Source organism: Salvelinus alpinus, chromosome 14 (assembly GCF_045679555.1).
Source record: "Salvelinus alpinus chromosome 14, SLU_Salpinus.1, whole genome shotgun sequence".
Classification (NCBI taxonomy): domain Eukaryota; kingdom Metazoa; phylum Chordata; class Actinopteri; order Salmoniformes; family Salmonidae; genus Salvelinus; species Salvelinus alpinus.
The window spans coordinates 14,832,397-14,856,764 of record NC_092099.1 but is presented as its reverse complement, the minus strand read 5'-3'; the positions used below and the strand labels follow the sequence as shown (position 1 = coordinate 14,856,764).

Genomic DNA, 24,368 nt, shown 5'->3' with positions numbered 1-24,368 from the left:
CATATACAGTATATGTGGTTGGTACTATTATGTATGCTATTGCCCTGATTGTTGATCCGGCTGTGTCAAAACTACAGTCAGGAATCCCTTGCTGATTTCAAAACTTTTGCTTAACACGGGCAAAACTCTAGCAAGAATGTTTCAAATGATCTACATGTTCATTCATTAGATGGTTCTCCAATTGAACATGTTCCCGCTCATAAATACTTCTGAATGAATATGAATTTGATGTATAAAAACATATAGATGAGCTGCCTCTACAAGATCGGTGACCCCCCCGCAGGACGGTTGAGCTAACGTAGGCTAATGTGATTACCATCAGGTTGTAAGAAACTAAAACAATTCCCAGGACAGACATATCTGATATTGGCAGAAAGTTTAAATTCTTGTTAATCTACCTGCACTGTCCAATTTACAGTAGCTATTACAGTGCAAGAATATCATGCTATTGTTTGAGGAGAGTGCACAATTATGTAAATAAGCTAAGATTTAAAGTTGGCTTTTTCTACAGAAACAGATCGTGCCTTTCTCTAAGCAGTTGGAAGTAGATTATTTCGTCAACCTTTTTATATGTTCTTGATTATGGTGATATTATTTATCAAAGTACAGCTGCTACTACGCTTAAACCTTTGGATGCCATCTACCATAGTGCCCTTCCTCTGAGCAAGGCAGTTAACCCACTGTTCCCCTGGCGACGAAGACCTGGATGTCGATTAAGGCAGCCCTCCGCACCTCTCTGATTCAGAGGGGTTTGGTTAAATGCGGAAGACACATTTCAGTTGATGGCATTCAGTTGTACAACTGACTAGGTATCACCCTTTTTTACAGGTGACCGTTTTGATACTAATCACTGCACCCTGTATCAAAAAGTTGCCTGGACTTCGCTAAAGACCCGTAGATCTCTACATTTTACTATCTTTTTGTTTACAAGGCCCCACTTCATAAACTTCCGTCTTATCTAACTTTGCTGTTGAAGTATAGACACCTGAGTTGCCTAGAGACCTAGATCGCAATAGGTCTTCCCTGGTAAAATAATAAAACAGAAAATATCCAGCAACTTCGCACATCCATTGAAGAGGAGCGGGACAACATACCACAGGACACAATCAACAGCCTGATCAATTCTATGTGAAGGAGATGTATCACGCTGCATGTGGCAAATGGTGGTCACATCAGATACTGACTGGCTTTCTTATCCACGGCCCTACTTTTTTTTATAAGGTATCTGTGACCAACAGGCGCATATCCTTATTCCCAGTCATGTGAAATCCATAGATTAGGGCGTGATGAATTTATTTCAATTGACTGATTTCCTTATATGAACTGTCACCCTGTAAAATCTTTGAAATTGTTGCATGTTGTGTTTATATTTTTGTTCAGAGTATAAATATGCCCCCAATACAATTCTGAATTTTTGATGAATTTTTATAAAAAGATTCCAACATTGTTTAGCATTATCTTGTCCAATTGTGGCATGAATCCACCATTTTATCCATTTGCATCACTTTCAATGGGGGACTTTTATTTTGAAGGTGAACTGCTGATCCTTCTGTTGTTGCTCACTCTAATGTTGTGCACAACACATGGGTGAACTTTTTCTTAACTGCTATGTGTCTGTTTGGCCCTTTAGTAACAAAGGAGGTTACACAACTTTGGTGTTTGAAAACATTTGCAGACCTGATTTGGAAAATCAGGATTTATGACCCAACCCCCGAGTAACCTCATGAAATTCCTCTAGTTTGAGACATCACCCCAAGTCACTTCCTCCGTTAATCCAGTGTTGGCGATGGAGAATTTCAAGCAATTTCTGTTCGCTTTGTCCGCCATTGGTTTTGTCTCGATAATGTTTGTTTCGAGATGGGTATTCTACTTCAAGGAAGGTTTAGCATGGGATGGAGGACTGGCCGAATTCAATTGGCACCCGGTTTTAATCGTTACCTACTTAGTGACACTCACAGAACACAACTATGTAGAGTTTACACAAATATTAGCATCTTAGCTCTTATTGTGGGACTTTGAAACCACTGAAATGATTTACTGAATAAACAGATCAGGACCTTAATTCACAGCTCTTCTTAAATTATAAAAATGTTACAACACTGTTATTCAGTAGATTATGAAATTGAGACTTCCTTCATGTGTCCTCAAAATAAAATGGAGAAGTAGCCCAGTTAGGCAACAGGTGGATTGGAATAACAAAACATTAATGACAATTTCAGAAACTTTATTAGAGTACCAACATCTAGAAAAGAACAACAGGATGACAGCATGTAGTCATTATTGGCAAATAAATAAGTGTAAAAAATAAGTATTAAAACATATTCAACAGGGCTATTTTAGGAATATTTTTTGAATTATATCATTAGCAGTTGAAAGGAATGTCCCATGATTATCCCAGCTTCAAGTCATTTCACTCATCTGCTTGTCCACGACTGATTTTGTAGACATGGCATATAAGTTATTATTCTTCGTCTGTTCAATATGAACAATCGTATCTCTGTCAAAGAACAGCTTGTAGCTGTGAGTCTGAAACAAGAAAAGAGAATACATTTAATAAAGTCATTTGAAAATGAGAGATTCACAAATTTTCCACCTTTACACTAGCCTTGTTCGACCATCCCGAGCTTTCGTTCTGTTAAAACAAAGCGAGAGTGCAGAGGTCAGGATGGTGGATCAGGCTATCTTTACACAATATAATATACAATATTATAAAGAACTCACCACATCCCATGACTCCACAAGCGGAACCCACTTCAGTAACGCTCCAGTGTTGTTGTGTGTAGTCTGACGTGGGCCTAATCCTCATCCTCTCTGTGGGTCACCTCCACAACAGCCAGAAGGTCAAGCTCATTCTAATACTCCACCATCTGGAATATCTTTGAAGTAGCATGTTGCAAGAGGCATCAACAAACACTCACCAGCATTAACCAATATGGCTGCATGGAATGCCACTGAATTGTCATTAAAAGTCATTTAGTCAGGAGTCAGGTAAGGACAACAGTCCAACTTCTCATCAGAATACATAAGCGACTCACATTAACGGCAGTGAGACAACTTTTGCGATGGGACTCTTCTTTAGAAATTGATTGGGCTGAAATTATACAGTATCAACATAATCCTTTAGAATCTACCTCTTGCTCTGGGTCATCATTCAGCTGATGAAATCGTCTCTTCACTATGCAGCCTGAGGAGGTGATCCCTGACCGATAATGGCTGATCACTGGCCGTTACCCCACTCTCCAAGGGTGTCTCAGTGGGAGTGGGATATGCAAAAATCACATTTCCATTTCACACCACACACTTGTACAGGTTACACACTTGTACATATTGTATGTGAAACAGGACAAATATAAGCACCCCCTCCCCCTATTTTAGGTGACACTGATCTGGGAGGCAGCCTATGGAGGATAGAAGACAAGGGGTTTTATGAATCCAGCACAGCAGCAAGAAAGGCTCTTTTAACCCTTATATCTCCATGATGGAGAAAATATATCTCATATAAAATGTATTATGACCAATTGTCACGTTCCTGACCTGTTTTCTGTTGTTTTGTATGTGTGTGATGGTCAGGGCGTGAGTTTTGGGTGGGCAGTCTATGTTTGCTGTTTCTATGTTGGTTTTGGGTTGCCTGGTATGGCTCTTAATTAGAGGCAGGTGTTTTGCGTTTTCCTCTAATTGAGAGTCATATTAAGGTAGGTTGTTCTCACTGTTTGTTTGTGGGTGATCGTCTTCCGTGTCTGTGTACCACACGGGACTGTAGCGTTTGTTCGTTCGTTTGTTATAGTCTGTACCTGTTCCTTCGTGTTTTATGTAAGTACTCATGGTGTAGGTCAGTCTACATTCGTTTTTTGTTATTTTGTAATCCTTCCCAGTGTTTGTTTTCGTGTCTCGTCGATTGATTTAATAAATCATTATGTATTCAAAACCCGCTGCATTTTGGTCGAATCACTACTCCTCCTCTTCGTATGAAGGGGAGGAGGAACACCGTTACAGAATCACCCACCAAACCCAGATCAAGCAGCGGGTTAACGGACAGCCACGACAGCAGCAGTGGGAAAAGGAGGATTGGACATGGGAAGAGATCCTGGATGGTAAAGGACCCTGGGCAGAGCCAGTGGAGTGTCGCCGCCCCAAAGCGGAGCTGGAGGCAGCGAAAGCGGAGAGGCGACGTTATGAGGAGGCAGCACGGAAGCAAGGCTGGAGGCCCGTGAGTAACACCCAAAAATTTCTTGGGTGGGGGCTAAAGGGGAGTGTGGCGAAGCCGGGTTGGATACCTGAGCCAACTCCCCGGGCTTGCCGTGGAGTAAGAGGGCGTCGTACTGGTCAGACACCGTGTTATGCGGTAAAGCGCACGGTGTCCCCAGTACGCGTGCTTAGCCCAGTGCGGGCTATTCCACCTTGCCGCACTGGGAGGGCTAGGTTGGGCATCGAGCCGAGTGCCATGAAGCCGGCCCAACGTATCTGGTCTCCAGTACGTCTCCTCGGGCCGGCGTACATGGCACCAGCCTTACAGGTGGTGTCCCCGGTTCGCCTGCATAGCCCAGTGCGGGCTATTCCACCTCGCCGCACTGGCAGGGCTACGGGGACCATTCAACCTGGTAAGGTTGGGGAGGCTCGGTGCTCAAGAGCACGTGTCCTCCTTCACGGTCCGGTATATCCGGCGCCACCTTCCCGCCCCAGCCTAGTACCACCAGTGCCGACACCTCGCACCAGGCTTCCAGTGCATCTCCAGAGCCCTGTTCCTCCTCCACGCACTCTCCCTATGGTGCGTGTCTCCAGCCCAGTGCCTCCAGTTCCGGTACCGCGCACCAGGCTGTCTCTCCGTCTCCTCCCTACAGAACTGCCCGTCTGCCCAGCGGCGCCTGAACTGCCCGTCTGCCCAGCGGCGCCTGAACTGCCCGTCTGCCCAGCGGCACCTGAACTGCCCGTCTGCCCAGCGGCGCCTGAGCTGCCCGTCTGCCCAACGGCGCCTGAACTGCCCGTCTGCCATGAGCCTGCAAAGCTGCCCGTCTGCCATGAGCCTGCAAAGCCGCCCGTCTGCCAAGAGCCTACAGAGCCTTCCGCCAGACCGGATCAGCCAGAGCCTTCCGCCAGACCGGATCAGCCAGAGCCTTCCGCCAGACCGGATCAGCCAGAGCCTTCCGCCAGACCGGATCAGCCAGAGCCTTCCGCCAGACCGGATCAGCCAGAGCCTTCCGCCAGACCGGATCAGCCAGAGCCTTCCGCCAGACCGGATCAGCCAGAGCCTTCCGCCAGACCGGATCAGCCAGAGCCTTCCGCCAGACCGGATCAGCCAGAGCCGTCCAGCCAGGACCAGCCAGAGCCGTCCAGCCAGGACCTGCCAGAGCCGTCCAGCCAGGACCTGCCAGAGCCGTCCAGCCAGGACCTGCCAGAGCCGTCCAGCCAGGACCTGCCAGAGTCCCTCAGCCAGGACCTGCCAGAGTCCCTCAGCCAGGACCTGCCAGAGTCCCTCAGCCAGGACCTGCCAGAGTCCCTCAGCCAGGACCTGCCAGAGTCCCTCAGCCAGGACCTGCCAGAGTCCCTTATCCCGGTGCTGCCCCTTATCCCGGTGCTGGCCCGTATCCCGGTGCTGCCCCTTCATTTAGGTGGGTTTAGTTGGAGGGTGGTCATTGGGAGGGGGATACAGAAACGGGGAGTGACTATGGTGGTGTGGGGACAGCGTCCGGAGCCTGAGCCACCACCGTGGTCAGATGCCCACCCAGACCCTCCCCTGGACTTTGTGCTGGTGCGCCCGGCGTTCGCACCTTGAGGGGGGGGTTCTGTCACGTTCCTGACCTGTTTTCTGTTGTTTTGTATGTGTGTGATGGTCAGGGCGTGAGTTTTGGGTGGGCAGTCTATGTTTGCTGTTTCTATGTTGGTTTTGGGTTGCCTGGTATGGCTCTTAATTAGAGGCAGGTGTTTTTTGCGGTTTCCTCTAATTGAGAGTCATATTAAGGTAGGTTGTTCTCACTGTTTGTTTGTGGGTGATTGTCTTCCGTGTCTGTGTCTGCGTACCACACGGGACTGTAGCGTTTGTTAGTTCGTTTGTTATAGTCTGTACCTGTTCCTACGTGCTTCGTGTTTTATGTAAGTACTCATGGTGTAGGTCAGTCTACATTCGTTTTTTGTTATTTTGTAATCCTTCCCAGTGTTTGTTTTCGTGTCTCGTCGATTGATTTAATAAATCATTATGTATTCAAAACCCGCTGCATTTTGGTCGAATCACTACTCCTCCTCTTCGTATGAAGGGGAGGAGGAACACCGTTACACCAATGGATAAAAACGCGCCAAAACACTATGTTAACTCACATCACCTTGATATGCTGTGATAAACTCCTTACTATATTGATATAATCACTCTCCAGTTCACTCAATGTTCAGCACACATGGGGAAAGTATTTCAAGATTCAGACAAGGCATAGGAGAAATATCATTGTGTGAAATCTGACTGATGAATAGAACTGACCTAAATACCATAATGCCGCAGTGACTGCCCGGTCTTGTAGACAACTTCGTTGGGGGGGGTTTAGACTCATTTTATGGAGCAACATGGATGATTATTCCTGAGTCATCAGGGTGGAAGTAGATCAAGTCAGACTCCAGAGAACAGCGCTTCGTGTCTTGCATTCCATTCTTTGCGTATTAAAGTGTACAGCGGGAATATTGCGGATATTTGTACGAGTTATGACAACTATAAAGCCTATTGGACCTTTTCTCAAAGGGAATTTACTGTAATTATCTTGATCAGAGAATGTCAAATAAGTGTGTGTATAATGATTTAGCAGAAGCTTTCATTCAAAGCAACTTAGCACCCAAAGTATTTGTGAGCTATGCATAAATTGGCTTCACAACAATGGTGCTGCCAGCACCATGCTCCAACCAGCTGAGCCATCTAGACATCCTTTTTTGGGGGGATTATTTGTGTTTCTCAGTAATACATTTGTTGTGACAGTTAAAGACAATGCCTGTCAAAGACACCTGCATCTGAAACTGACATGCACAAAAGGCTTTGACACACTATAGCAGCATACTTAATATGCTTAACGGTCCAATGCATACGTTCTTTTATCTGGGCAACAATTACTGTGATTGTTTAAAAAAAGAAACAAACATAGCTTCTTAGCAAAGAGCAATTTGTCAAGCAAGATTTGCTAGAACAACAATGCTAGGACAACACACTATGTTAACTCACATCATCTCAATGAGCTGTGATGGAAAACTCCTTCACTATATCGAACTGTGAATCACCCGCAAGTCCCTTCCTTATTATTCCTACCGCGTTAGAAGTCCGAAACAGCGAAAGAAAGTGTAGGCGCTATCGATGATAGAAATAATGACAGGCTAATGCATGTTTTCATGTTAATTTGAATGGGGGGATTAATAGCCTATCTAATCGAGGTGTAGGCTAGACAATAGTACATTATGCATTCAAGTGTTTGAACTTGTAACGCGGCTGCATGAACTTTAATGCGACTGCATGGGATTTGACGGATGTAAAATCAGGTGTGGTTTCGTTGCATCCAAAATAAGTAAACCTACAGTAGTTCCTGATGGTAGTCATGTAATGCAGCATAATAACAATGCCATATAATGTAGTTTGAAAATAAAATGTACACATTACCTACTGTAGCCCAAGATATACTCTTAATTACCATTACTCCTTCATTTTCAGAGGTAGACTGGCTCTGGCAGCCAAATACTCCATCTAAACGTGAATCAATTCTGATTTGCAATACGGTTCTAGAAACATAAAGCCCTTTATTTTCATATCACATCAAAATAATTTCACAAACGCAAAAAAACACACAATTGCATTTATCACAGTTGCAGCTGAGTATTTTTCAGTGACAACACGGTTCTGGCGGACTTCTTGTTACACACAGGTGTTCGGGGCATGCTAGATAACTAATTATTAACACAGGTCTTCTGTAAACACGCCCAAACATGGAAATATGGCCTTGTGGTTACACTAACCCTAACACTATAAAAGGTGTGTATTAATTTAATATTTTGTTTTTTGAAAATTATTTATTGCTTATATGAAAGATAAGGTCCTTATTCTTCCAAAAACCGTAGCGCAAGCGATGCGTGTTAATATTCAGACCAAGCGTCAGGGCTCTTAACAAAACTCCCCCATACAGAATATGCCTTCTCCAATGATTATTATGTGTAATGTAATGGATCTATGAGTCATCAAGGGCTATACATACTGTAGCAACACTGACCATTTTCTAAAGTAATCCTCCCACTTTCATAAGTCATTGTGGATTTTACAATCACATTTTATGTCACATGCTTCGTAGACTAACAGTAAAATGCTTACTTACGGGTCCTTTTCCAACAATGCAGAGTTAAAGGTAAGATAAATTTGAAAATATATATAAAGTGATACAATGAATAAATACACAGTGTATAACGAGTAAAAACAACACGGCTATATACAGGGAGTACCAGTACAGAGTTGATGTGCAGGGGTACGGGATAATTGAGGTAGACATGTACTATACATATACACTTAAATATATATTTGTTTTTAATTTAACTAGGCAAGTCAGTTAAGAACACATTTTTATTTACAATGACGGCCTACCCCGGCCAAACCCTAACCCGGACGATGCTGTGTCCAGCACAATATTCTAAGGGACTCCCAATCACGGCTGGTTGTGATACAGCCTGGAATCGAACCAGGGTCTGTAGTGACGCCTCTAGCACTGTGATGCAGTGCCTTAGACCAATGCGCCACTCGGGAGACTCATTATAGGTATGGGCAAAGTGACTAGGCAACAGGATAGATAGACAGTAGCTGCAGCGTATGTGGTGAGCGTGAAAGTGTGTGTGTATGCGTGCATTATTGTGTAAGTGTGAGTATGTGGGTAGTCTGGTGTGTGTGCATAGAATCAGTCAGTGCAAGAGAGTTAGTGCAAAAAAAAGTCAATGAGGACTTGGTCCAGACTTTGGTTAAGTCTTTGCTGTCCTGGAGTTAAAGAATAAAAGCCTTTAACAACAATCTTCAAGTTGAGTCTTGACAAAGTGTCAGCATAAAAAAAATGGCTCTAAATCAATGGTCCAGATATGCAGCAAAATGGTTCCCTTTTAGCTGAGTCATCATTAGAGGCCGCTCAATGCACAGGGGCTTGTCCACTCCACCAAAAACAAGGTCTTCACTAGTTACCAGCATAGCCAAGTCATAATTATGTCTAAACCCCGCCTATTTCTACAATGTATCTTCTTAAAATCTGATTTTAAACCTAACCACAATGCTTGCTAGCCCTATGCCTAATCTTGACCTTAAATGAAGACTAAAGCGGATTTTTTTTTTAAATATAGCCAATTTTGACTTTGTGGCTGTGATAACTAGTGACAACCCAAGAACACCAGTGTGGCCATAACAAAGCAAGGTAAGCGCAGTTCAATTGTTATCCACGCCGGTATTCGATACTCCAACCATTTCATTGGTTAATTTACGTCTACACAGACCTGGTCCTTTAGAGGATGGTAATTAAATGGGCATAACTAACAATCATGACTGCTAAAATGACGTGTCCTTAGCATCAGCTGACCACGGTGATGTTAGCCGTTCTTTTATAGCTAGCTCAATTATGTTAGCTAGCTAGCAGTATGTGTTGAACGAGACTATCAACTTCCTTCCTTATGAAGTTCATATCTAACAAGCAAACAATCTTAGATTTTACACTCTGGGTCCAATATTAGTTAGAATTTAAGATTTTCCTGATCATCCAACTAGTTGGAAAAGCATTTCAAATAAGTGTTGCAGTCGCGTGGGTTTCTTAAATGCACTGCTGCATGCTGGTATGTGCAGTTCTTGAGGGTATACTTCAAAGTCGTGATAGAGAGCTATGCCACTGATAAAGTAAACAACCTATGGCAATGTCCTTTCGTGTCTAATTAACAGTTTAATGTAATTGTATAGTTTAATTTGGGTTTCAATATTTGCTTTGATCACTTTCCCCTAATGTGTAGTTTCATTCTTTCCCAGCTACTTCCGTTTGTTATTATTTCTGAGTTTATGGTTCATCCAGAGAGGAAGTGGAGTCTTGTCATTTCCCCTCTTTGTAGAAAATCAATCTTTGATCACTCAAGAGACAGTAATTTCCATGTAAAAGGACCCTATGAGCAACCAGATGTGAAGGTCATAGGAGCATGTCAATTTAGGTGTCAAAAGAAATCTGAGTCTACTTTTTATTAAGGCATACAGTGCATTTGGAAAGTATTCAGACCCCTTGACGTTTTCCACATTTTGTTACGTTACAACCGTATTCTATGGATGAAATAGTCCCCCCCTCATCCATCTACACACAATACCCCATAGTGACAAAGCAAAAACAGTTTTTTAGAAATGTTTGCAATGTATAACCTCCCCGCCCCCCACACACGCACACAAGTGTTCAGACCCTTTACTCAGTACTTTGTTGAAGAACAGCCTCGAGTCTTCTTGGGTATGACACTACAAGCTTGGCTGCCTGTATTTGGGGAGTTTCTCCCATTTTTCTCTGCAGATCCTCTCAAGCTCTGTCAGGTTGGATGGGGAGCGTCGCTGCACAGCTTTTTCAGGTCTCCCCAGAGATGTTAGATCGAGTTCATGTCCGGGCTCTGGCTGGGCCACTCAAGGACATTCAGAGACTTGTCCCAAAGCCACTTCTGCGTTGTGTTGGCTGTGTACTTAGGGTCCTTGTCCTGTTGGAAGGTGAACCTTCGCCCCAGTCTTGAGGTCCTGAGCGCTCTGGAGCAGGTTTTCATCAAGGATCTCTGTACTTTGCTCCGTTCATCTTTCCCTCGATCCTGACTAGTCTCCCAGTCCCTGCCGCTGAATAAACTCCACACAGCATGATGCTGCCACCACCATGCTCCACCGTAAGGATGGTGCTAGGTTTCCTCCAGACGTGATGCTTGGCATTCAGGCCAAATAGTTCAATCTTGGTTTCATCGGACCAGAGAATCTTGTTTCTCATGGTCTGAGAGTCCTTTAGGTGCCCTTTGGCACCATGTGCCTTTTACTGAGTGGCTTCCGTCTGGCCACTCTACCATAAAAGCCTGATTTGTGGAGTGCTGCAGAGATGGTTGTCCCTCTGGAATGTTCTCCCATCTCCACAGAGGAACTCTGGAGCTCTGTCAGAGTGACCATCGGGTTCTTGGTCACCTCCCTGACCAAGACCCTTCTCCCCCGATTGCTCAGTTTGGCCGGGCGGCTAGCTCTAGGAAAAGTCTTGGTGGTTCCAAACTTCTTCCATTTAAGAATGATGGAGGCCACTGTGTTTTTGGGGACCTTCAATGCTGCAGAAAGTTTTGGTACCCTTCACCAGATCTGTGCCTTGACACAATGCTGTCTTGGAGCTCTATGGACAATTCCTTCAACCTCATGGCTTGGTTTTTGCTCTGACATGCACTGTCAACTGTGGGACCTTATATAGACAGGTGTGTGCCTTTCCAAATCATGTCCAATAACTAGAATTTACCACAGGTGGACTCCAATCAAGTTGTAGAAACATCACAAGGATGTTCAATGGAGACAGGATGTAACTGAGCTCAATGTCGAGTCTCATAGCAAAGGGTCTGAATACTTATGTAAATAAGGTATTTCTGTTGTTTTTTTTATATACATTTGCAAAAAAATCTTACCCAGTTTTTGCTTTGTCATTATGGGGTATTGTGTGTAGATTGAGGAAAACGTTTAATACATTTTAGAATGAGGCTGTAACGTAACAAAATGTCAAGAGGTCTGAATACTTTTCCCCCAAAAAAATTAATCCCCCAAAATTTGGAAAAAGCTAAGGCTTTGATTTCTGGTCAAACAGATGGGAAAGAGGTCTTTATAAAATATCTACCAGGAAAAATTCCTAAAAGGTATTATAAATAACACAATAATATTGAAGTAAAGACCCCTGCCAACTAATATCAACAGGTATATTTAGTATTGAAGAAATTTCTCTGCCTTCTGTAAGTTTAAGAAACTTTGCCTTGTGCCTTCAAATTCCGTTACCAAAACCCAACATATCTTTAAGATATTTACAAATTTCTCTCCCTAGAGTGAGGATAATGAGAGTTAACAGAAGTAACAAGTAAAGGTAGACCCATCAATTAGTTAATGTTTTTACTGATATTAACTTTGTTTCTGAGTTAAGTTGTTAAATCTAAAAATTCTGTTTCCAAATTGGTAACGGAATGTCAGAAAAATCGATAACGGAATTTCTGCAATTGAATTGGCTAAAATGGGAATTCATAGTGTACAGTAAAGAAAAGTATATTAGGGAAAGGGAGTTGTACAAATGAATGCCTTCAACTGAAATGTGTCTTCAGAATTTAACCCAACCCCTCTGAATCAGAGAGGTGCGGGGGGCTGCCTTAATCGACATCCACGTCTTCAGCACCCGGGGAACAGTGGGTTAACTGCCTTGCTCAGGGGCAGAACGACAGATTTTTACCTTGTTGGCTCGGGGATTCGATCCACCAACCTTTTGGTTACTGGCCCAATGCTCTAACCACTAGGCTACAGCGTAGTACACTAAAGAAAATTAGTATAGTTCAGTAGAGTAAAGTGGAGAATAGTTCAGTACAGTAAGCACAATAGAATAGAGTACAGTAAGGAAAAGTAGTGTATAGATCAGTACAGTACTGTAGAGTTCAGTACGGTTCACAGTACTAGTCGAGTACAATATAATCTACTGTACTATAATTTACTTTACTGTACTGAACTCTACAGTTCTGTATTGTACTGTACTCTACTGAGCTCTATGCTGTATTTTGATGTCCAAACATGTGAAACCTAGACTGTCCAGACCAACCAAATTTGTCCTTATTTGGGGGCAGCTCTAGCTCATTAAAACAGCCAGTGTGTAGAATAGTACCCAAATATGGATGATATTACATATTTATACCTTTTTGTGTACCTTTTTAGGATACTTCACCATGAAGAGAATGCCATTTTATATCCATAATTATGCATGTGTAGATCAGGGACCCATAATTAAATTCTATTACTGCAATGCCATTACCGGGTGTAAATCCACTTACTGTAGTTCATTAAATAGTCAATTTGCCATGTCATAGCTGACACCCCACTCTTTCTGCAGACATTGTTGAATTTGAATTTGGAGCAGATATTTCAGTTTTTGGGAAACATGAACACAAATAATAGAGGAAGATTTTACCAAAATTCTGTTACCAAATTTGCATCTGCACAGTTCTTCTGGTAAATGTGTTTTTGTAAAATGTTAAGTTTTTAAATTGTTAAAAGTAGTCGTTGTGATTTGTTAGACTTTGAAATCAATGGTTTTTGTTTGGCGTACATTTAAAAAAATAAAAAATAATAGTTACTGTCTTGTCGCTGCAACTCCCGCACGGACTCGGGAGAGGCGAAGGTCGAGAGCCATGCGTCCTCCGAAAACACAACCCAACCAAGCCGCACTGCTTCTTAACACATCCAACCTGGAAGCCAGCCGCACCAATGTTTTGGAGGAAACACCGTACACCTAGCGACCTGGTCAGCGCGCACTGCGCCCGGCCCGCCACAGGAGTCACTAGTGCGCGATGAGACAAGAATATCCCTGCCGGCCAAACCCTCCCTAACCCGGACGACGCTAGGCCAATTGTGCGCCGCCCCATGGGCCTCCCGGTCGCGGCCGGCTGCGACTCTGAGTCTCAGAGTCTCTGGCGGCTCAGCTAGCACTGCGATGCAGTGCCTTAGACCACTGCGCCACCCGGGAGGCCTTGTTTGGCGTACATTTTGAGTGAAAAATCAGAGTCTCAGCTCAATTCCGTTACTGTGGAATTGCCCAGACTTGTCATTATGATTAATCAAAATTTGATGGTACAATTTGGGTAGCTCTCAATAACCCAAGTGGGGTATACCTAGTTTACAGGCAGCCCCGCTTGAGTTCTCAGCTGATGGTACCGATCACAGCTGGCTCCCTCGTGAACTACAATCCTGACGCTCTGTTTAATCCTGACGTTTTGTGTCTAAACGAAAATACGCCTCACTTGTGATATAGTTTTGGTTACCTTTGGAACTTAACTTTCATATAAGCGAGAAAGAATCTTTCAAGTACAAAAAATGCAAAGATGCACCCGGCTGTTTTCACACATCGCCTCGGCTACGACACATCCTCTCACCTTGCGATTGCATTTCCATTGGACCATTCCATTGCACATTTCCTGTGTTTCTCAAAATACAGCCAGGTGCAACTTTCCTAAACTGCACACAATAAGTGTATATTTTGTATAAAAATGATTTCTCGCTTACACGAAAGTTACATTCCAAGTGTTTCCAAAACTGTATCGCGTGCGGAGGCGTATTTGCGTTTAGACAGAACATTTTGGGGAGCGTCGGCAAAATCCCTTCAGGCGGCAGACAGCTTCGTGAATAGATGGTATAATTAAGCAATAAGGCATGAGGGGGTGTGGTATATAGCCAATATACCATGGCTGCTCTTAGGCACAACACATTGCAGAGTGCCTGGACACAGCCCTTAGTTATGGTATATTGGCCATATTCCACAAACCCCCGCGGTACCTTATTGCTATTATAAACTGGTTACCAACGTAATTAGAGCAGTAAAGATAAATGTTTTGTCATACCCGTGGAAAAACGGTCTGATATACCACTGCTGTCAGCCAATCGGCATTCAGGGCTGGAACCACCGATTTGTAATGTTTAATACCATTTACAGTCTATTTGAATGGGCTAAGTATTCCATAATTAAAATGGATTGATTGGTTTCTTGCCTGGTTTTCCCAATCCATAGTCTAAATGAGAGGATTACGACGCCTCTCCCTAGCCTCAGTGGCTATGGTTTGGGGCAGGGTTCCCTGCAGACTAAACAGCAGAGGGGGACAACCCCCCGCTCCTTTGGGAGCGAGGATTCTGACCAACCCTGAGGACGTCTTCCAGCATAACATGTGGTATGCGTTTGCACATCTATTATTTTGATTGAATGCAACTTTCAATGTGAAGTCTGAAGTTGATAATATGCTGTGTCAAAGGGCACAGCAGTGTATTTTGGATCAAGCATACAGTACGTTCATGTTGACATTATTGTGTTTTAGGGACCATGTGAAATGGTCTGAGGAAGAGAAAGAAAAAGCCAGACAAAAGGCAGACGATAATTCTAGCTTACGCATTCCATTAGAAGAGCAAGGTAGCCCTTTTCTAAACGTTCCTAGCAAATTATGTTCTTAATTTTGATTGTATGAAAACAAATATTTATTTTGTTTTTGTTCTTCATCTCCCACTAAGGCAAATATGACATAGACGCCTGTAAATACTGGGATAGCTTTTATGAGATGCACCAGGACAAGTTCTTTAAAGATCGCAAGTGGCTGTTCTTGGAGTTCCCAGAGCTTCTTCCTTTGGGGCTAGAGAGCAGTGCTACTGAGGAGAGACCGTGTGGGCTGCGTGCCCCATGCCCAGAGCCTGGTGTGTCCGGCAGGGAGAAAGAGATGGGCCAGCAGTGGCAACATGCACCCAGTCATCAGCACATAGATCCACTGACTAGTGATTGCCAGCAGTCCTGTAATCAAGATGGGAGAGACACTGCAGGGGCTGCCAGGCAGACCAGCTCTTTCCCAGGCGAACATGCAACTTTCAGGATCTTAGAGGTATTTTCATCTTGCTTTTATTCCTCACCTCCCACACTTGTTCATATATTATGTAGTTCGAATGCTTCTGTGTAGGTAGAACTTTGGTGTTGATTTCACTGGCTAGTAGTTGAGTCAAATGTCGTCTATTTTGACAGAATGTTATTTTTGTCATAGGTTGGATGTGGGGCTGGTAACAGTGTGTATCCTATTGTCAGCTCTATTAAGTAAGTATAACATCATTACATATATTTGATTTAGTTTCATTGTCTTTTAAATTGTTATACACTCAGATCAGAAGAATGTGTTGATGCATGACATCACAAACTGAACCTGTGGTGTTCAATGGTAGATAAAATAAAAAATAAAAATAAACTATTCTGGAATAACATTGTCTCTCTTGAAGGCAAATGTTTTGATTTTTACTTTGTTATGCAGACAACCTGTTCCAAAGCATGATGTCATCTTGCATAGAACATTTTGTCCAGAGGACTTGGCAAGGCTAGGAGAGGAAAGTAACGAGTAGGAAGTGTTTAACCTTGGACTGCATGCATAACCCTATGAATGACTCTTCAATGAAATGGAAAGCATGTTATCTGATAGCCAATGTATTAGTCCCTCAGTCTCCCTGCTGGGTGGGTGATTAAGAGCTATTTTGTTCAGTAAATATTTACTGATTGCTACTGTAGATCTTATACAGTTAAGTCTACCTGTCATTATACACTTAACTTGTATCCCTACTCCACACCCCTTGACTTTTTCCACGTTTTGTTGTGTTACAGCCTGAATTTAAAATGGATTACATTTAGATTTTGTGTCACGGGCCAACACACAATAATACCCCATAATGTCAAAGTGGAATTATATTTTTTGACATTTTTACAAATGAATGAAATAAAAATCTTGAGTCAGTAAGTATTCAGCCCCTGTTATGCGTGCACTGCGCCCGGCCCACCACAGGAGTCGCTAGTGTGCAATGAGACAAGGATACGGCCAAACCCTCCCTAACCCGGACGACGCTGGACCAATTGTGCGTCGCGCCATGGACCTCCCGGTCGCGGCCAGCTGCAACAGAGCCTGGGCTCGAACCCAGAATCTGGTGGCACAGCTTGCACTGCGATGCAGTGCCTTAGACCACTGCGCCACCCGGGAGGCCCTGCAATAATCATGTTTAACATGATTTTTGAGTGACTACCTCATCTCTGGTCCCCACACATACAAATATCTGTAGGTCCCTCAGCCGAGCAGTGCATTTCAAACACAGATTCAACTACAAACACCAGGGTGGTTTTCAAATGCCTTGCATTGAAGGGCGCCTATTGGTAGATGGGTAAGAAAAAAAGCAGACATTGAATATCCCTTTGAACATGGTGAAGATATTAATTACACTTTGGCTGGTGTATCAATGCACCCAGTAACTACAAAGATACAGGTGTACTTTCTTACTCAGTTGCTAGAGAGGAAGGAAACTGCTCTGGGATTTCACCCTGAGGCCAATGGTGACTTTAAAACAGTTACAAAGTTGAATTTGTGACTTGAAAATTGCAGTTTTAGCAATGATCAACTTGACAAAATTTGAAGAATTTAACAAGAATAATGTGAAAATATTGTACAATCCAGTTGTGCAAAGCTCATAGACTCACAGCTGTAATCGCTGCCAAAGATGATTCCCCATAGGTGAACACTATGGGGTGTGAATACTTATGTAAATGAGATATTTCTGTATTTCGTTTTCAATAAATTTGCAAACATTTCTAAAAGCTATTTTTCACTTTCATTAGTGGTATTGTGTGTAGATGGGTGAGGATCTATTTATTCAATTTTGAATTCAGGCTGAAACACAACGAAATGTGGAATAAGTCAAGGACTATGAATACTTTCTGAAGGCACTTTACCTTTTTGTTTTGTATTGGTGTGTTTGTGGTGAAAATGATATGAAATTAAGCTGACAAGTTCCCTATCTGTGTTGCTGTCTTATAGAGACACAGGGGCATTCTTATACTGCTGTGACTTTTCCCCTCGTGCTGTCCAGCTGGTCAAGGTAAGCTCTCTTTAAGATCTAGATACAATTTTCCAAACAAGCGAGATTCTTACAAACAAACATTGAAAACAGGTTGAAATCTGGGTGAAATAACATCATTACAAACAGGTTGAAATCTGGTCGAAATTGAATAATTCCAAACAGGTTATTACATCACGGTCAAGCTACTTGTTTGTCTTGTTTTTCACATTATCCTTCTCTTCTACTCAAAATGTTAGGCATCTCACCTTGCTTGATTTGAGGCCTGGTGGACATTTGATGCTCTTGTAATTTACAGTCTTTTATCAAATGGCCATGACCAGCAGTCCTTGACATTATTGCATAGAGTCCTTGAGATGCAGGGCATTTATCTTTAATCTGAGACTAGAGCAGTCTACTAGGAACAGACTGTGTGCCCTCATTAGAGGTTGTTACATTTATCCTTCTCTGTTGTCAGTTGCTTTGCGATTTATGGGTGCAATCCTGTCCAAGTCTATTTAAGAGCTTAATATGATGTTGCTCAATTAATGCTACGTATCTACTCATGAAACACTAGGAACACACCTAGTTTGTTCACATTGCTAATACTATTGCTGGCTTGAAGTAACAACCTCATAATAGTTCAATTATGTAATTATTTCAAACTATACTGTAAAGTACTGGTGTGTTTACGGGTGCCTTCAGTTATATGCACCTTTTAGTGGTGATTTAGTATAAGGTCTTGCCACAACTGCTTATTTGTTTTAGGGGGGAGTGGTTCAGTTTCCAGGAGTATTATTCATCCCCTTTTAACCTGATAATGCTAATGTTTTTTCAGTAAATGTAAGAAAATAAGTGAATAATAGTTTTTAATGCCTTGGGATCTTTTTCTTCTAATTATGAAAATAATTACATTCTCACATAATGCATATTCGATGTAGGTTTGTCAAAAGAAAAAAAAGAAGAAAAAAAAATGTCACATGCTTCTTAAACTTTCTTACGAGTACTTTTCCAACAATGCAGAGTTTAAGATAAGAAAAATGTATAATAATGACACGAGGAATACATAAACAGTGAATAACAAATAACAATAATGAGTAAAAATAACCTGGCTATATACAGGGATGATAGTCATTTAGGCAGGTTACCTTGGCGTTCTTGGGCACAGGCACTATGGTGGTCTGCTTGAAACAAGTTGGTATTACAGACTGGGTGAGGGATAGGTTGAAAATGTCAGTGAAGACACTTGCCAGCTGGTCAACACATGCTCTGAGTGCGCGTCCTGGTATTCCGTTTGGCCCCGTGGCCTTGCAATTGTTATCCTGTTTAAAGGTCTTACTCACATTGGCTACAGAGAGCGAGATCGTCCGGAACAGCTGGTGCACTCATGCATTGTTCAGTGTTCCTTGCCTGGAACCGAGCATAAAAGGCATTTAGCTCGTCTGGTAGGCTCGCGGCATAGGGCAGCTCGCGGCTAGGTTTCCCTTTGTAATTCGTGATAGTATGCAAGCCGTGCGACATCCGTTGAGCCTCAGAGCCAGCGTAGTAGAATTCAATCTTAGTCCTGTATTGACGCTTTGCCTGACGGCTCGTCGGAGGTCGTAGGGGGATTTATTATAAGCGTCCGGATTAGTGTCCCGCTCCTTAAAAGCGGGAGCTCTAGCCTTCAGCTCAGTGTGGATATTGCCTGTAATCCATGGCTTCTGGTTCTGGTTATTAATGAAGCCGGTGGCTGATGTGGTAAACTCCTCAATGTTATTGGATTAATCCCGGAACATATTCCAGTCAGTGCTAGCAAAACAGTCCTGTAGCTTAGTATCTGCTTCATCATACCACTTCCGTATTGAGCGCGTCACCGGTACTTCCTGTTTGAGTTTTTGCTTGTAAGCAGGAAGCAGGAGGATAGAGTTGTGGTCTAATTTGCCAAATGAAGGGCTTGGAGGGCCTTGTATGCATTTTTGTATGTGGAGTAAAAGTGATTTACAGTTTTGTCACTTCTAGTTGCACAGGTGACACTGGTAAAAATTTTGTTAAAAGGATTTCAGTTTCCCTGCATTAAAATCACTGGCCATGAGAAACGCCGCCAGTGGATGTATTTTTATTTTATTTTTTGCTTATGGCCCTATACAGCTTGGTCTTAAAGCCAGCATCGGACTGTGGTGGTAAATAGACAGCTACGGGGAAAAAACATTACATAAATTGGTAAATAGTCTGCAGCTTATCATGAGGTATTCTAACTAAGGCGCGCAATAACTTGAGACTTCCTTAACATTAGAGATCGCGTACCAGTTGTTGTAACAAAGAGACACACCCCTCCTCCCTTCGTCTTACCCGAGTCTGCCATCCGGTATAGATGTATAGATAAACCAGTGAGATGTATATTATCCATGTCCTCGTTCAGCCACAACTCTGAGAAACATAGAATATTACCGTTCTTCAGGTCCTTTTAATAGGATAGTCTTGAACGGAGCTCATCCAGTTTGTTCTCCAGTGATTGCATGTTCGCCAATAGAACAGAGGGCAATGACGGTCTTTTTGCTTGCAGACGTAGTCTCGTCAGGATGCCGCCTCGCCTGCCTCTCTTTCGAAATCGAGGTGTCCAGAATCTGTTTCCGGTCATAGGAAATGATGGCGGAGAAATAAGTTTAAAACAAAATTACGATCAGCGTTAAGAAACACATAAAATAGCAGAATTGGTCAGGAGCCCGTAAGACAGCTCCTATCCAATGCAGCGCCATATTGGTTTCGTAACTAACTGTAGAATTTGTTATGGTGGCAGGTAGCCTTGTGGTTAGAGCGTTGGGCCAGTAACCGAAAGGTTGCTAGATCGAATCCCCGAGCTGACAAGGTAAAAATCTGTCGTTCTGCCCCTGATCAAGTGGGCCGTCATTGTAAATAAGAATTTGTTCTTAACTGACTTGCCAAGTTAAATAAAATACTTTTTAATTTAAAAAAAAAAAATCTTTGAGGAGCTTGTTAATACATTCAGGGCCATTTTTTTGTGTGAATTAAGCAAGAATTTTAAGAAATCCAAATTGCCATCATAAGAGCTCAACAGTAGGTTTTAAGCTATCCACTACATTTAACCAATTAATGAGTTTAATTGTTAACATATTGATATCATTGTGCTATTTGGAATCAGAGGCCACTTAGTCCCCTCTTTTTCCCCATGTAGGACCACCCAGACTATGACCAGTCTGTGTGTCACGCCTTTGTTCAGGACGTCTGTGACGAGGTGGGCTCCTTTCCGTTCCCTCCACTGAGCCTGGATGTTATTCTGCTGGTCTTCGTGCTGTCCTCCATTCACCCCGAGCGGTAGGTGATGTTTAGGAGACAAAGGCAGGAGCGCCAACTCTCATTTATCACCTCCCCATGCTTTGTCTGAATGTCATTACTAATCTAACTCTCCACCCTCCAAAAACAGGCCTTCTCTCACACTGAGGATATGCTATTTTGTACTAACGTGTGTGTTTTGAATCAAGAACATTCTGGGTTTATTTATACAGATTATATGCATTTGCTAATTGCAAATGTTTTGTATAATAAGGCAGTTGCAAGTGAGTAAGCAAAATACCCATTGAAATAGCATGCTGACTGAGATCAGTTTAGGATGTAAGCTCTGGTGTGCTGTTCATGTAGCCATTTAAAAGTAGCACAGAATATGGGAGCCTGGCAGGTAGGTGTGTTGGGTTAGTAACCGAAAGGTTGCTGGATTGAATCCCCGAGCCGACAAGGTAAAAATCTGTTGTTCTGCCCCTGAGCAAGGCAGTTAATCCCCAACAACAACTGCTCCCCTGGCGCCAATGACGTGGCTGATGATTTAAGGCAGCCCCCCGCACCTCTCTGTTTCAGAGGGGTTGGGTTAAATGCAGAAGACACATCAGTTGAATGCATTCAGTTGTACAACTGACGAGGTATCCCCCTTTCCCCTCATACAGTACTGTATGTGCCTATTCGCAGTCTATTTATGATTCACTTCAAAATGGCATTAAGTCTAACTGCAGATCCATTTGCTCTGGGTACTTGGATGCTTGCTTTTTGTAACAAACAGTGACATTTCACTTCATACTGAGGCCCCTGAAGATTGCAGCTGATTAGAATTATGGATATGGGCTGGCTGCCAGCCAGCTCTCACAGCAAGCCGTAATAGATTTTCCTGTATTCCATCACTTTTCATTTTATATTTGATGTAGAGGTAAGTTGGTACTGTCCTGGGGTTTCATCTCAGTACCACCTGCCATTTTCTTGCTGTGTAAAATCTTTAATGGTTCAGGTTGTTATTGAGCTCTAAGTGAGTATTGAGTGTAGTGCCAGGAGTATCATGGAGCATATTGTCTCTACAATGGGCCATTGATTGCTGATCCGCTTCAGTCATTAGAAGCAGCTTGTTACTGTATTTATCAGTCACATAATAAGACAAAGTCAAAAGGCTTCTACTGCAGGCATTTTCTGTGGGTGTATAACTGTGTGATTTTGAAATATGCTCACTAACTTTCTGTCAGACATCACATACAGTGTATTCTGAAAGTATTCAGACCTCTTCCCTTTTTACCCATTTTGTTACGTCTACACACAATACCCCATAATGACAAAGATGTAGATTTATGAGCGGGAAAAAAAACCGTAATACATTTTAGAATAAGGCTGAAACGTAACAAAATCTGGAAAAAGTCATGAGGTCTGAATCATTTCTGAGTGCACTGTATGTTAGCTGAGATGCTACTGTACATTTGAACAGCTAACATTGGGGAGGAGAGTACAGTCAAATTCTTACCCCTTTTCTCCCTTGCAAAGCCTTACAGCTTGTACAGTACTGTATATGTTAATTTCCTGGGAAGCCTTGCTCTGGAATGATAAAATGAACATCTCTGAAAATGTGTCTTACTGTCCTTATGCAGTTTTGCGTCGACTGCCCAATTTTGTGTATCATACCTTTGCAAATTCAAACGTTGTTTTGAGAAGGGAACTGATTAATTGATTGGTTGGTTTGTCATTTGATTGATTTCATTGACAGAGTCCAAGGAGTTGTGACCCGGTTGTCTCAATTCCTGAAACCCGGAGGGATACTACTCTTCCGGGATTATGGCAGATATGACCTATCACAACTACGGTTTAAAAAAGGTGCCATTCTAATCTTAACTTTAGATAAAGTGCATTTTCACAAAGTATACACTTTACAGAGGAAATAAATATAATTAAAAGGGGAAAAACAGCAGATCATAATCATTTGAAATAGGTAGGCAGTTTATACTTAGTAGTGAATACATTTTATTGTCTAAAGTGGCTATTTGTTAATAATGACAGTGAGATCTTTTCTCTGATCAACAGGTCGATGCTTGTCAGAGAATTTCTACTCAAGGGGAGATGGAACTTGTGTTTATTTCTTCACAAAAGGTAAAATGATTCAAAAGTCTCTGTGAATATTGTGTGTAGACATTATTTCAAATCTAATGTCAAATAATTTAGTGGTGGTAATTAATGTGTGATGGTATTATTATGTTACTCTTTCCACAGATGAAGTTCACAGTTTATTTTCCAATGCTGGTTTGGAAGAAATTCAGAATCTGGAGGATAGGCGACTACAGGTGAACAGAGGGAAGAAAGTTGTAATGCGCAGAGTGTGGATGCAAAGCAAGTTTAAAAAACCTCAACCACTAGCACCACCATTGTAGTCTACCACCACGGTCCCTGCTCGGACCAACATGTTGCCCCAGGTTGGCTTTACCAAGGACTTGTCTATCCAAATCAGAGGTCAGAGGGAGGTCATAAGCATGACTCAGTGCAGTGAGATGTGTTAGTGTGATGCATTTACAGTACCACTGGGATGGTCCATTATCGGGCTGAGGGAGTGGTCAACTATCGTGCCAAGGAAGTACCTTCTGGTTGTTGTGTGCTTATTATGGGTTTCACATGCCATGTATGTAAAACTCACTTTTTGTAAGGAGACAAATATAATTTATTTGTCTGGTTGAGTGTATGCATACATATACATATTTAATTAAACAGTTTTATGTTGTATAAACCCATAAAATGAAAATCTGTGAATAATACTGTCATAAAAATGACTTATTTGTACCTTCCTTAGTTGGACATTAAAATTGTACCTGCTACAGTTGTTGTAGTTGAGTGATTGATTTCCAATTATTTCCACACAACAGAATTATAACTCAAAATATGTTTTATGTTCTGTCTCAGTGATGAAATATATTGATTATATACATTAGACTTTTGATATTATGTTAATGAATTGTGGTAATGCAAATTCTTGCATTATGCCAATGTATCCCATTTCTTGCACCTGGTGTATGTGTTTTGTACCTATATGCTAAGCAACATGTCATATCTAATTGATATAAAATGGAAAATGAAACTCATTTATTTGGTAATGCAGTGAACAAAATCAAAAGCACAAAAACAATTTAAATTTTATTTAAATGAATGCAGAGTAAATTAGTTTATGGATAATCTGAAAGTCAATTATAAACCGGTTTAATTAATGTCCTATTTCAATTGGTATTTACCTAATTTTTTTTTTTTTTAACTCTGTGACCTGAATGCCAAGCGTCTCATCTGGAGGAACCTGGCACCATCCCTACGGTGAAGCATGCTGTGGGGATGTTTTTCAGCGGCAGGGACTGGGAGACTAGACAGGATTGAGGCAAAGATGAACGAATCAAAGTAGAGCGAGATCCTTGATGAAAACCTGCTCGAGAGTGTTCAGGACCTCAGACTGGGGCGAAGGTTCACCTACAACAGGACAAATCAAATTTTGTTGGTC

General features: G+C 42.3%; 1 protein-coding gene across 2 annotated transcripts; it reads left to right on the top strand.

The window, feature by feature from the left end:
* The first annotated feature begins 9,260 nt into the window (after nt 1-9,260).
* Nucleotides 9,261-23,702, top strand: mettl8 (methyltransferase 8, methylcytidine). Of its 2 annotated transcripts, none has more exons than XM_071340581.1 (10): nt 9,261-9,398; nt 14,760-14,916; nt 15,061-15,152; nt 15,251-15,612; nt 15,769-15,818; nt 17,572-17,632; nt 20,766-20,905; nt 22,605-22,711; nt 22,919-22,984; nt 23,105-23,702. In XM_071340581.1, exons 2-10 carry the CDS (start codon nt 14,765-14,767, stop codon nt 23,260-23,262), a joined length of 1,188 nt encoding a protein of 395 aa, XP_071196682.1. In that variant the 5' UTR covers nt 9,261-9,398; nt 14,760-14,764; the 3' UTR covers nt 23,263-23,702. The 2 variants fall into 2 exon arrangements, with proteins under 2 accessions (XP_071196682.1, XP_071196683.1); XM_071340582.1 differs by lacking the exon at nt 9,261-9,398 and adding an exon at nt 9,424-9,495.
* Nucleotides 23,703-24,368: the final 666 nt, after the last annotated feature.